We start from the raw sequence: 13,067 nt of genomic DNA, 5'->3' as shown, positions 1-13,067 counted from the left end.
TTCTATAGGAAGGACGTTGTGAAACTTGAAAGGATTCAGAAAAAATGTGCAAGGATGTTGCCAGGTTTGGAGGGTTTGAGCTATAGGGAAAGGCTAAATAGGGTGAGGCAGTTTTCCCTGGAACATTGGAGATTGGGGGGTGACCTTTGAGGTTTATAAAATCATGAGAGGCATAGATAGGGTAAATAGCCAAGGTCGTTTTCCTTGTAAAGGGTGGGGGTGTCCAAACTGAGAGCACATAGGTTTAAGGCGAAAGGGGAAGATTTAAAAGGAACCTAAGGGGCAACTTTTTCCACGCAGAGTGTGGTGCGTTTATGGAATGATCTGCCAGAGAAAGTGATGGATATGGATACAATTACAACGCTTAAAAAACATTTGGATAAGTACATGAAAAGGAAAGGTTTGGAGGGATAAAGACCCTCCAGGCAGGTGGGACTTTGTTTAGTTTGCCACTGTGGATTTTGGACCGAAGGGCCTGCTTCTGTGCTGTAGGACGCTATGACTATGAAAACTATTGAACAAATCTGTGTAACAAAACTTGAAGTTTATAAACATAGTTGTTATAACCTTGATAATACATTATTTGTAACAAAGCACTGTATTGTTACTGTTGTGACAAATAACAACCTCTGACTTGCTGTTTGCATTGCCACTGGAACACTGGTAATAAAAGTCCTGTACCTAGTTTGCACTTCATGAATACAAGCTCTCAGTACATTTTTGTTTCTCTCTACTACATTCGTAGAGGTGTAAGATTGCTTACTTTAATTAGATAATGGAACTGACAAACCGAGATACTTGTTATGGCATTGTTACAAAATCACAGAATTGCTATGGTGCAAAAGGAACCCATTCAGCTATGGTAATACTGCACAATGTCATTTATAAGTTCATGGAGATGATTTTATGTTCTGGCAATCCCAGCAAGGTGCATGATAGCTTGCATACTGGGGCTTTGGGTACAGAGATTAACATGCCCCACATTTAAATATTAGCGAGTTTTGAGAAGATTTGTCGCTCAGGTTGGGGTTCTGGATGTAGTTTTGCTTGCTGAGCTTGAAGGTTCAGTTTCGAACCTTCCAGGTCAGCGAGCAAACCTACATCCAGCACATCTAAATATGTACAGGGGCTTATCTTGTGCTTGGTTTCCTAATGTGCACTTGCAGCATCCAATACTTTTTAAGCATGCATATGATAATGGCTAAGGAATCCAGCAAATAATTCAAAGAACCTTCTTAGTGGTGAATGTGTGGAGTTCAGTAGCATGTTGGAGTGGTCAAAGTAAATATCAATTGAGGGGGAATAGATACGTTAATAAAATGTGATGGATGAAGGTTGGAGAAGACATGGCCTTTTGATTTGGACTTATTGGGAGAAATGACCTGTTTCTTTTCTGTAAAATTCCAAATATATTCCATGTCATCCTTTTGTCACAGCCTGGCTCGTATCAGGATATTAACATGGTGCTATATATTGGATAGTTAGTTATATGCTGGATTGCTTAGTTAGCTGGAGAGCTAGTTTGCTATACAGAGTGAAGCCAACAGCACAGGTTCAATTCCCACACTGGCTGAGGTCACCATGAAGACCTCCACCTGATCACACACCACCTCCTGAAAGGTTATCAACTTGAAACGTTCCATAGATATTGCCTGACCTGAGATTTTCAAGTATCTTTTTTTCTTGTGATTAATTATGGTTGTCTAAGTTTTCCATCAATGCAGGGTAAAGAAGGCCTTGATATATTAACTTGAGAAAATCTCAAGCAAAAATTGTTTTGATGTATCACATTGAAACAATAAACTTTTATCTTGTTGAATAATTTGTGATTCACTGACTTTCTCAGTCTCATGACGAATACCTAGACACATCAATATGTAGCTAACTGTGCCATGGCAGGTCTATTGTTCTGGTTTTGGTCCATCTTTATTAAGTAGATAGATGTGCTTGTATATTCAAAAATGATAAGAGAATAGGAGAGGGTGATGATATTATCACTAGACTATTAATCCAAAGACATGGGGGACTCAGGTTCGAATCCTGCCAAGGCAGATGATGGAATTTGAATTCATCAAATAAAAAAGACAGGAAGTAAGAGTCTAATGATGACCATGAAACCATTGTCAATTGTTGGAAAAACCCACCTAAATTACTAATGTACTTTAGGGAAAGAAATTGCTGTCCTTGCCTCATCTTGCCCTATATCTGACTCCAGACCCACAGCAATGTCCTCTGATCAATTAGATAAGGTCGATAAATGCTGACCTAGCCAGCAACAGTCACATTCCATGAATAAAATTTTTAAAATTTGGCCATTTCATCCAAAGAAACTGATACATTCAAAAAACAAAACCCAAAGACTTTGTGAACTTAACTGAGGAAACTATAGCATTTGATAATTAAGTACATGCTTTGTTATTTTAAGCAAAGTTTCTGACACAATATACTCTTGATCATAAAGATTTTGCATTTGCATTTCTCTAACATTTCCCCCTTCCATCAACTACCTCAGCCCAATTGCCATTTAATTTTGTACTGACTCAACTATTCCTGTGGTCTCCTGGCTGGCCTCCCAACTTCGATTCTGCATAAATTCAGCTAGGCTCTGATATCCACATCCTCACATGCAGAAAGATCTGCTCATCCACCACCTTGTTGATTCCTTAATTCCTGAACACCCCAAATTTTAATATTCCTATCTTTTGTGTCAAATTTTGTTGTGATATCCCTGTCCATTTCTCTTTAATTTCCACAAACCCTAAAACTGCACCAAGTATTTTTCTGATTCTAGAGTCTGCACTGGTTCCCTTTACCCCACCACTATTTGTAACTTCTGCGGCTCATTCATCCATAAGCCTGCCTTTTCTCCTTTAAAAAATTATCTCCAAACCTACTACTTTGACTCTTCTTTCTCCTGTCCATTCATCTGATTTTAATAGATTTAAATTGTGTAAGCAAATAAAGGTAAATAGTTGTAAATAAAGGTAAATAGTTGTAAGTGGATTATGAAGTGGAATATTGTGGATACTGAGAATTTGAAGTAAAAGCAGAAAATGCTGATGTACTCAGCAGTTCAGGCAATATCTGTTGAGAGAGAAATTGAGTTAACAATTCAGGTTTTTTCTTTGCATCAGAGCTGAGGGGGAATATTAGAAATGTGAAAAGGTTTGCCAAAGGGGTGAGTGGGACAAAGGGGGGGTCTGTGATGGGGTTAAAGACAGAAGAGGTTGAATGACAGAAGGGTTAATTTTCTAGGGTCAAAGGAAATAAAATACTGTTGATGCTGGAAAGCTGAAATAAAAGCAAATATTCTGACATTACCCGTAGAAAGAGAAACAGTTACCATTTCAAGTCCAAAGACGACTTTGGAATAGGTTGGCTGTGCTACTAAGGAACAGAATGAAGGTGCAGGCTTCAAATCACTAGGATTGCATACAGAAATCATGTAAATATTTGCACATAACAGTATTGTTGTGGAAGTCTTTAAGAAGAAATGTAAACACTTTGGGGTGCAAGGAAAATTTGCTTAAAGATTGTCCAAGAATATAAGGGAGGTAATAAACCTCTGAATGGTACTGCTCTTTATAGGAATTGTAGAAATTAACACTAAGATTTGTTTTTGCACTGTGTAACTTTAAAATGCTAAGACTTTGTTTCAAATTTTACAGTTGATTGGAACTTTCATCCTCTGTATTGGCATATACGCAGAAATTGAAAGACAGAAATACAAGACGCTGCAAGGTGCCTTTTTAGCTCCAGCTGTCATCCTGATTTTGCTGGGCATTCTGATGTTTGTGGTGTCTTTTATTGGTGTTTTAGCATCTTTGCGGGACAACTTGTGCCTTCTTAAAGTGGTAAGACATGTTTTGCTAGTACTACAATTTAATTGGCTTTTCACTTCCTAACTTGGCATTCATTCTTTTAAAATATGTTCTCAAGGTGAAAGGAGTTCAGTGTAAACAATTTGAATGTATTTTCCTACCTAGTTAGATTAGATTCCTTAGAGTGTGGAAACAACGGCCCAACCAGTCCACACCAACCCTCCGAAGAGTTGATTCAATATTTTCTCAAACACATCATTTAAGTGCAAACTGCGTTTTATGAATAACATTGATATAAAGTGGAAAGTGTTGCTGTTTATACTCATACGTTATTGTTTTGTCTGTAAACTCATGCTGCACCCTAAAAGCTAGTAATCACTGTGTTCAAAGTCCAAATATTCTTCCTGGCACTGGTATAATTTTGTTGGCTGTGTCATATAAAGAAAGATTTATTTGTTTAGTTTGTGAAAGAAGGTTTAGATGGAAATCATTTTGTAAAAGCACTAGTGAAATACAAGAAAGAAATCCTGAAATATAACACCTAATGAATCACAGTCACCTGGAAATTATTACATTACCAGGTAAACAGGTAGCATGTTTATCTCTTCTATTTAACCAAAACATTAGCCAGGATGTTTCAAGGTTTAATGTTAAATAATTAGTACAAGGCAAGTCAATTAGCCCTTGCTATTGATAACATAGTGAAAAGTTAGATTTTGTCAGTTTAGTTTCTTAACTAATGGTAATCAATTTGAATTTATTGAAGTACTTTCTAGGATAAGAAAGAGAAATCTGACTTGTTCCAGGTAATGTCTTTGATTTTGATTCAAGAATTCCTTAGATCTAGGATATTTTTCTGTGGATTAGTAACACTCTTAATTCATGATAAGAAGAAGCATAGAAACATGGGAAAATAGCAGGAGTAGGCCATTCAGTCTCTCGAGCCTGCTTTGCCATTCCGTATGGTCATGGCTGATCATCCTAATCAGTACCCTGTTCCTTCTTCCTTCGCATATTTTTTATCCCTTTACCCTCAGAACTATATCTAACTCCATCTTGAAAACACTGAATGTTTTGGCCTCAAATGCTTTCTGTAGCAAAGAATTCCACAGGCTCCCAACTTCCTTGGTGGAGACATTTCTCCTCATGTTGGTCCTAAAATGCGAGGTGCTGCATTTTGGAAAAGCATATCAGAGCAGGGCTTAGACACTTAATGGTGAGGTCTTGGGGAGTGTTGCTGAATAAAGAGATCCGAGAGTGCCGGTTCATCACTTCTTGAAAGTGAAGTCGCAGGTGGACAGGATAGTGAAGGTGTTTGGTATGCTTTCCTTTATTGGTCAGAGCATTGAGTATAGGAGTTGGGAGGTCATGTTATACAGGACGTTGGTTAGACCACTGTTGGAATATTGCGTGCAATTCTGGTCTCCTTCCTTTCGGAAGGTTATTGTCCCTTCTGAAAGGGTTCAGAAAAGATTTACAAAGTTGTTGCCAGGGTTGGAGGATTTGAGCTATATGGAGAGGCTGAATACGCTGGGGCTGTTTTCCCTAGAGCCGAGGTTATGGAGGTTTATAAAATCATGAGGGGCATGGATTGGATAAATAGATAAGGTCTTTTCCCTGGAGTGGGGGTGTCCAGAATTAGAGGGCATAGGTTTAGGGTGAGAAGGGAAACATATAAAAGGGACCTAAGGGGCAACTTTTTCACTCAGAGCATGTATGGAAGGAGATGCCAGAGAAAGTGGTGAAGGCTGGTACAATTGCAGCATTTAAAAGGCATCTGGATGGGTATATGAATAGGAAGGGCTTTGAGGGTGTTTTAAAAAATTCTCAAGGTCAGGTTCGTAGGAGAGTAGTCTGACACAGAACAAACGACCAAGAGGCGAGTCTGCTAGAATATGAGCATTTTATTCCCCGCAGCGTCGCCACAACCAGGTCTCATCTTACAACGGGTCTGGCTTATACTCACTCTACATGTTACCGGAACTGGGAGCCGTCAGTTCTCGTAGAGCGGTTGCCAACAACCCACGCTCGGCGGTTAAACGTAACCCCGGAGCAGACTCTACCGAACTGGAGACTTTTCCAGCTGATATACTCTTTTCCAGATATAAACATTCATGTGAACAGCAGAGCAAGGCTAAAAAACACATTCCATTCTGGTTACATACAGATAAGAAGATTCACACGGGGAGGTGTGTAATAAGATTCACACGGGACTAAGCAACACCTCCATTCCGGTTAGATTCACACATGTATTGGGACATAATTTTAACCCTTTCACCACATTCCACTGCTTGGCCCAATACATGTGTTACATTATGATTCACACATGTGTTGGGACATAATTTTACACCACATTCCACTGCTTGGCCCAATACATGTGTTACATTATGCTTAATTCAGTTCAATTCGTTTGTTAATTTCAGTTCAGTCAATTCAGTGTAGTTCAGTTCAGCTCAGTTCAGGTCTGTTCAGTTCAATTCAATTGTGTTCAATTCAGTTCCGTCCATTTCAATTCAATTTAGCTCAGTTCCATTTTGTTCCGTTCAATTTGATTCACTTCAGTTCAATTCAGTTCAGTTCCACTCAGTTCAGTTCAGTTCAATCCCATTCAATTCTGTTAACTCCGCTTCAGCTTTTTGGACATGCCCACATCCTCCGCTGTACCCCAGGCAAGGGGTTCTTCGGCAGGACTGGGATCCTCTCAAGGGTGGACAGCAGCGACCCTGGGGTTCCTCCGGTCGCCCCCCCACCATTTCTCAAACAAACTGCCACGTACATGCCCACATCCATGCCATCCCGGGACGGTCGGGACCTCCACAGTTTGTTCTTCTGGTTTCTTAGTCTTTTTCCAAAACATTGTTCTGTATCAAAATCTCTCCTCAATTGCGATTGACCCTGCTCGCAGCGCCAAATGTTTTAAAAAATTCTCAAGGTCAGGTTCGTAGGAGAGTAGTCTGACACAGAACAAACGACCAAGAGGCGAGTCTGCTAGAATATGAGCATTTTATTCCCCGCAGCGTCGCCACAACTAGGTCTCATCTTACAACGGGTCTGGCTTATACTCACTCTACATGTTACCGGAACTGGGAGCCGTCAGTTCTCGTAGAGCGGTTGCCAACAACCCACGCTCGGCGGTTAAACGTAACCCCGGAGCAGACTCCCGGGTCTGGCTTATACTCACTCTACATGTTACCGGAACTGGGAGCCGTCAGTTCTCGTAGAGCGGTTGCCAACAACCCACGCTCGGCGGTTAAACGTAACCCCGGAGCAGACTCTACCGAACTGGAGACTTTTCCAGCTGATATACTCTTTTCCAGATATAAACATTCATGTGAACAGCAGAGCAAGGCTAAAAAACACATTCCATTCTGGTTACATACAGATAAGAAGATTCACACGGGGAGGTGTGTAATAAGATTCACACGGGACTAAGCAACACCTCCATTCCGGTTAGATTCACACATGTATTGGGACATAATTTTAACCCTTTCACCACATTCCACTGCTTGGCCCAATACATGTGTTACATTATGATTCACACATGTGTTGGGACATAATTTTACACCACAGAGGGATGTGGGTCAAGTGCTGACAAATGAGACTAGATTAGGTTAGGATATCTGGTTAGCATGGACGAGTTGGACCGAAGGGTCTGTTTCCATGCTGTACATCTCTGTAACTTTGACTCTAAATGGCCCAACCTGTAACCTTAGACTGTGACTCCTGGATCTGGACTTTCCGATCATCAGGAGCATCTTTCCTGCATTTCTCCTACTTAGTCCTTTTAGACTATTGTAGGGTCTGTGAGATCCCATCTCATTCTTCTAAACTCCTGTGAATATAGTCCTAACCAATCCAATGTCTCTATATATGTCAATCCTGCCATCTCGGGAATCACTCTGGTAAACCTTTGCTGCATCTTTCCATTACCAGAACATTCTCCTTTATATAAGGAGACTAGAACTACAAAAGACCAAGTAGGGCAGTTAGTTAGTAGTAGGGAAAATGCTGAAGAGTATTAAATAGAGTGTAATGACAATGAATTCAGAAAGTTATAATTTGAAAAGAAATTCATGTTTGAAAATCTGTTTTGTTTTTGAGAAAGTTAAGAGCAGAATGGACAATGTGATATAAAGATATAAGAACTCGGAGTAGGCCACCTGGCCCTTCGAGCCTGCTCTGCAATTCAACAAGATCATGACTGATCTTTTCGTGGCCTCAGCTCCACTTCACACCCTCGCACCACAATGCTTAATTCATTTACTGTTCAAAAACTTATGTATCTTAGCTTTAAAAACATTTGAGATGTGGGAGGCGTTCGAAGACAGGTGAAAGATGATGCAGGATAGGCATGTCCCATTGAAGGCAAAGGATAGGAAGAGCAAGGTTTGTGAATGATGGATGACAGGAGAAATTGTACTGGATCAGTGGTGCTGGAAGAGCACAGCAATTCAGGCAGCATCCAAGGACAGGCAAAATCGACGTTTCGGGCAAAAGCCCTTCATCAGGAATAAAGGCAGAGAGCCTGAAGCGTGGAGAGATAAGCTAGAGGAGGGTGGGGGTGGGGAGAGAGTGGCATAGAGTACAATAGGCCTCCTCCACCGCCGCTCCCTCACCACCAGACGCCTGGAGGAAGAACGCCTCATCTTCCGCCTCGGAACACTTCAACCCCAGGGCATCAATGTGGATTTCAACAGTTTCCTCATTTCCCCTTCCCCCACCTCATCCTAGCTTCTAACCTCCAGCAACTCGATCCCCTGACCTGTCCGGACTTGTCCGACCTGCCCAGCTCCTTTTCCACCTATCCACTCCACCCTCTCCTCCCTGACCTATCACCTTCATCTCCTTCCCCACTGACCTATTGTACTCTATGCCACTCTCTCCCCACCCCCACCCTCCTCTAGCTTATCTCTCCACGCTTCAGGCTCTCTGCCTTTATTCCTGATGAAGGGCTTTTGCCCGAAACGTCGATTTTGCCTGTCCTCGGATGCTGCCTGAATTGCTGTGCTCTTCCAGCACCACTGATCCAGAATCTGGTTTCCAGCATCTGCAGTCATTGTTTTTACCTAGGAGAAATAGTACGACTAGCCAAGAGGAAAAGGGAAGCATACATAAGGTCTAGGCAGCTAAGAACAGAACGGGCCCTGGAGGAATATCGGAAGAGTAGGACAAGTCTTAAACAAGGAATCAAGCGGGCTAAAAAGGGTCATGAATTAGCTTTAGTGAGCAGAATTAAGGAGAATCCCAAAGCATTTTATTCTTAGATAAGAAGCAAGTGGATAACTAGAGAAAGGATTGGTCCACTAAAGGATAACAAAGGAAGACTGTGTTTCGAACCTGAGAGAATGGGTGAGATTCTGAATGATTACTTTGCATCAGTATTCACTGAGGAGAGGAACATGATGAATGTTCAGATTAGAGATAGAAGTTTGATTAGTCTGGATCATGTTGACATAGATAGGGAAGATGTGTTGGTAGGCTAGAGGTTATTAGGTTCGACAAATCCCCAAGACTGGATGGGATCTATCCCAGGTTGCTGAGGGAGGCAAGACAGGAAATAGTTGGGGCCCTGACAGATATCTTTGTTACATTCTTAAATACAGGTGAGGTGCCGGAGGACTGGAGGTTTGCTTATCTTGTCCCCCTGTACAAGAAGGGTATTCTGGGTAACTACAGACCAGTGAGCCTGATGTCGGTGGTGGGAAAGTTGCTGGAGAAGGTACTGAGGGATAGGATCTATTTATATTTAGAAAAGAATGAGCTTATCAGTGATAGGCAACATGGTTGTGTGCGGGGGAGATCGTGCCTTACCAACTTAATAGAGTTCTTCGAGGAAGTGACCAAGTTGATAGATGAAGGAAGGGCTGTTGATGTCATATACATGGACTTTAGTAAGGCATTTGATAAGGTTCCCCATGGTAGACTAATGGAGAAAGTGAAGTCACATGGTGGGCAGGTGTTCTAGCTCGGTGGATAAAGAACTGATTGAGCAACAGGAGACAGAGAGTAATAGTTGAAGGGAGTTTCTCGAAATGGAGAAAGATGACCAGTGGTGTTCCACAGGGGTCAGTGTTGGGGGCACTGTTGTTTGTAATATACCTAAATGAACTGGAAGAGGGCACTGTTGGTATGATCAAGTTTGCAAATAACACGAAGATCGGTGGAGTAGCAGAAAGCATAACGGACTGTCAGAGAATACAGGAGGATATAGATAGACTGGAGAGTTGGGTGGAAAAGTGGCAGATGGTTTTCAATCCAGACAAACGTGAGGTGATGCATTTAGGCAAGACTAATTCTAGAGCGAATTATACAATGAACGGAAGAGCCTTGGGAAAAGTTGATGGGCAAAGAGATCTGGGAGTGCAGGTCCATTGTACCCTGAAGGTTGCTGCAGTGGTGGATAGAGTGGTCAAGAAGGCATATAGTATGCTTGTCTTCATTTGACGGGGTATTGAGTATAACAGCTAACAAGTCATGTTAAAATTGTACAAGACATTTAGAATACTGCGTACAGTTCTGGTTGCCACATTACCAAAAGGATGTGGATGCTTTGGAGAGGGTGCAGAGAAGGTTTACGAGGATGTTGCCTGGTATGGAAGGTACTAGCTATGAAGAAAGGTTGAGTAGCTTAGGTTTATTTTCATTAGAAGAAAGGAGATTGAGAGGGGACCTGACTGAGGTTTACAAAATCATGAAGGGTATAGACAGGGTGGATAGAAACGAGCTTTTTCCCAGGGTGAAGGATTCAATAACAAGAGGTCACGCTTTCAAGGTGAGAGGTGGAAAGTTTAAGGGGGATACACGTGGCAAGTACTTCACACAGAGAATGGTGGGCGTTTGGAACACGTTGCCAGCAGAAGTGGTAGAGGCAGGCACGGTAGATTCATTTAAGGTGTGTCTAGATAAATGCATGAGTAGGTGGGGAGCAGAGGATACAGATGCTTAGGAATTGGGCGCCAGATTTAGTCAGTACATTTGGATCGGCTCAGGCTTGGAGGGCAGAAGGGCCTGTTCCTGGGCTGTAAATTTTCTTTGTTTTTTGTTCTTTGCTGTATTTACTGAGGAAATGTGTGCGTGTATATACAGACAACAGTACAGTATAAGCCCTTCAGCCCTCTGTTGTGCCGACCTTTTATCCTACTCTAGAATCCAATTAACCAACATACCCTTCATTGTACTATCTTCCATGTGCCTATCCAAGTGTTGCTTAAATGCCCCTAATGTATCTGACTCTATTACCGATGCTGGTAGTGCATTCCACTCACCCACCACACTCAGTGTAAAGAACCTATCTCTGATATCTCCCTTAAACCTTCCTCCAATCACCTTTAAATTATGTCCCCTTGTGATAGCCATTTCTGCCCTGGGAAAAAGTCTCTGGCTATCCACTCTGTCTATGCCTGTCGGCATTTTGTCGTCACCTCTATCAAGACACCTCTCACCTTTCTTCACTTCAATGAGAAAAGCCCAAGCTCCCTCAACCTTCAGTCAAGGCAGCATCTTGGTAAATCATCTCTGCACCCTCTCTAAAGTTTCCATATCCTTCCTATAATGAGGTGAACAAAACTGTCCCAATATTCCAAGTATTCTGGGTTCTGTATAGCTGCAGGGTTCTGTATAGCTGCAGCATAACCTCGTGGCTCTTAAACTCAATCCCCCTGCTAATGAAAGCTAACATACCATATGCCGCCTTAACAACCCTATCAACTTGGATGGCTCCTATGAGGGATCTATGGATGTGGACCAGAACATCCCTCTGTTCCTCCACACTGCCAAGAATCCTGCCTTTAACCATTTAATCTACATTCAAATTGGACCTTCCAAAATGAATCACTTCACACTTTTTCAGGTTGAAATCCATCTGCCACTTCTCAGCCCAGTTTAGATTAGATTAGATTGCATTAGATTAGATTACATTACAGTGTGGAAACAGGCCCTTCGGCCCAACAAGTCCACACCGACCCGCCGAAGCGTAACCCACCCATACCCCTACATTTACCCCTTACCTAACACTATGGGCAATTTAGCATGGCCAATTCACCTAACCAGCACATCTTTGGACTGTGGGAGGAAACCGGAGCACCCGGAGGAAGCCTACGCAGACACGGGGAGAATGTGCAAGCTCCACACAGTCAGTCGCCTGAGGTGGGTATTGAACCCGGGTCTCCAGCGCTGTGAGGCAGCAGTGCTAACCACTGTGCCACCGTGCCGCCCATCCTACATCCTGCCAATGTCCCGTTGCAACCTACAGCAGCCCTCTACTCTATCCACAACTCTGTCAACCTCATGGCATAAGCAAATTTAGTAATCCACTCTTCCACTTCTTCATCCAAGTCATCCAAGCATCACAAAGAGCAGAGGTCCCAGACCCAATCCCTGTGGAATACCACTGGTCACCGAGTTCCAGCATGCATACTTTGCATCTATCACCACCCTCTGTCTTCTGTTGGCCAGCCAGTTCTATATCCAGACAGCCGATTGTCCCTGTATCCCATGCCTTCTTACTTTCTGAATGAGCCTACCATGAGGAACCTTATCAAACACCTTGCTAAAATCCATGTACACCACATCTACCGCTCTTCAACATGTTTTGTCACATCCTCAAAGAATTCAATAATGTTTGTGAGGCATGAACTATCCCCCTCAAAGCCATGCTGACTATCTCTAATCAAACTACGGTTTTCCAAATAATCATAAATCTTGTCTCTCAGAATCCTCTGCAATATTTTACTCACCACCGATTTAAGATTAACTGATCTGTAATTTCTAGGATTATCCCTATTCCTTTTCTTGAACAAGGGAATAACATTTGTCACCCTCCAATCATCTGGCACTATTCCAGTGGACAGTGAGGGTGCAAAGATCATCACTAGAGGTGCAGCAATGTCTTCCCTCGCTTCCTGTAGTAACCTTGGGTATATCCTTGGGTATAACCACATCCCACACCTCCGCCCTCAGACCCAACCCCTCCAACCGCAACAAGGACAGAACGCCCCTGGTGCTCACCTTCCACCCTACCAACCTTCGCATAAACCAAATCATCCGCCGACATTTCCGCCACCTCCAAATAGACCCCACCACCAGGGATATATTTCCCTCCCCACCCCTCTCCGCCCTCCGCAAAGACCGTTCCCTCCGTGACTACCTGGTCAGGTCCACGCCCCCCCTACGACCCACCCTCCCATCCTGGCACTTTCCCCTGCCACCGCAGGAACTGTAAAACCTGCGCCCACACCTCCTCCCTCA

The 13,067-nt window shown here is 42.7% G+C and overlaps 1 protein-coding gene across 3 annotated transcripts in view; it reads left to right on the top strand.

Moving 5' to 3' along the window:
* The window catches only part of tspan15 (tetraspanin 15), a 214,748-nt gene that overhangs the window by 96,256 nt on the left and 105,425 nt on the right, over positions 1-13,067 (top strand). For 2 of the 3 annotated variants that reach the window (XM_087999149.1, XM_043712236.2), the window contains exon 2: positions 3,669-3,854. The exons of the other annotated variant lie outside the window; for it this stretch is intronic. In XM_087999149.1, coding sequence (XP_087855275.1) covers positions 3,669-3,854 — 186 coding nt within the window. The remainder of the gene's footprint in view (positions 1-3,668; positions 3,855-13,067) is intronic. 3 annotated transcript variants of the gene reach the window in all.

Source organism: Chiloscyllium plagiosum, unplaced genomic scaffold (genome assembly GCF_037043375.1).
Source record: "Chiloscyllium plagiosum isolate Xiang-an unplaced genomic scaffold, Cpla_swu_hap1 HiC_scaffold_22, whole genome shotgun sequence".
NCBI lineage: Eukaryota > Metazoa > Chordata > Chondrichthyes > Orectolobiformes > Hemiscylliidae > Chiloscyllium > Chiloscyllium plagiosum.
The sequence above is the reverse complement of the archived record's forward strand: the minus strand, read 5'-3'. Positions and strand labels throughout refer to the sequence as shown.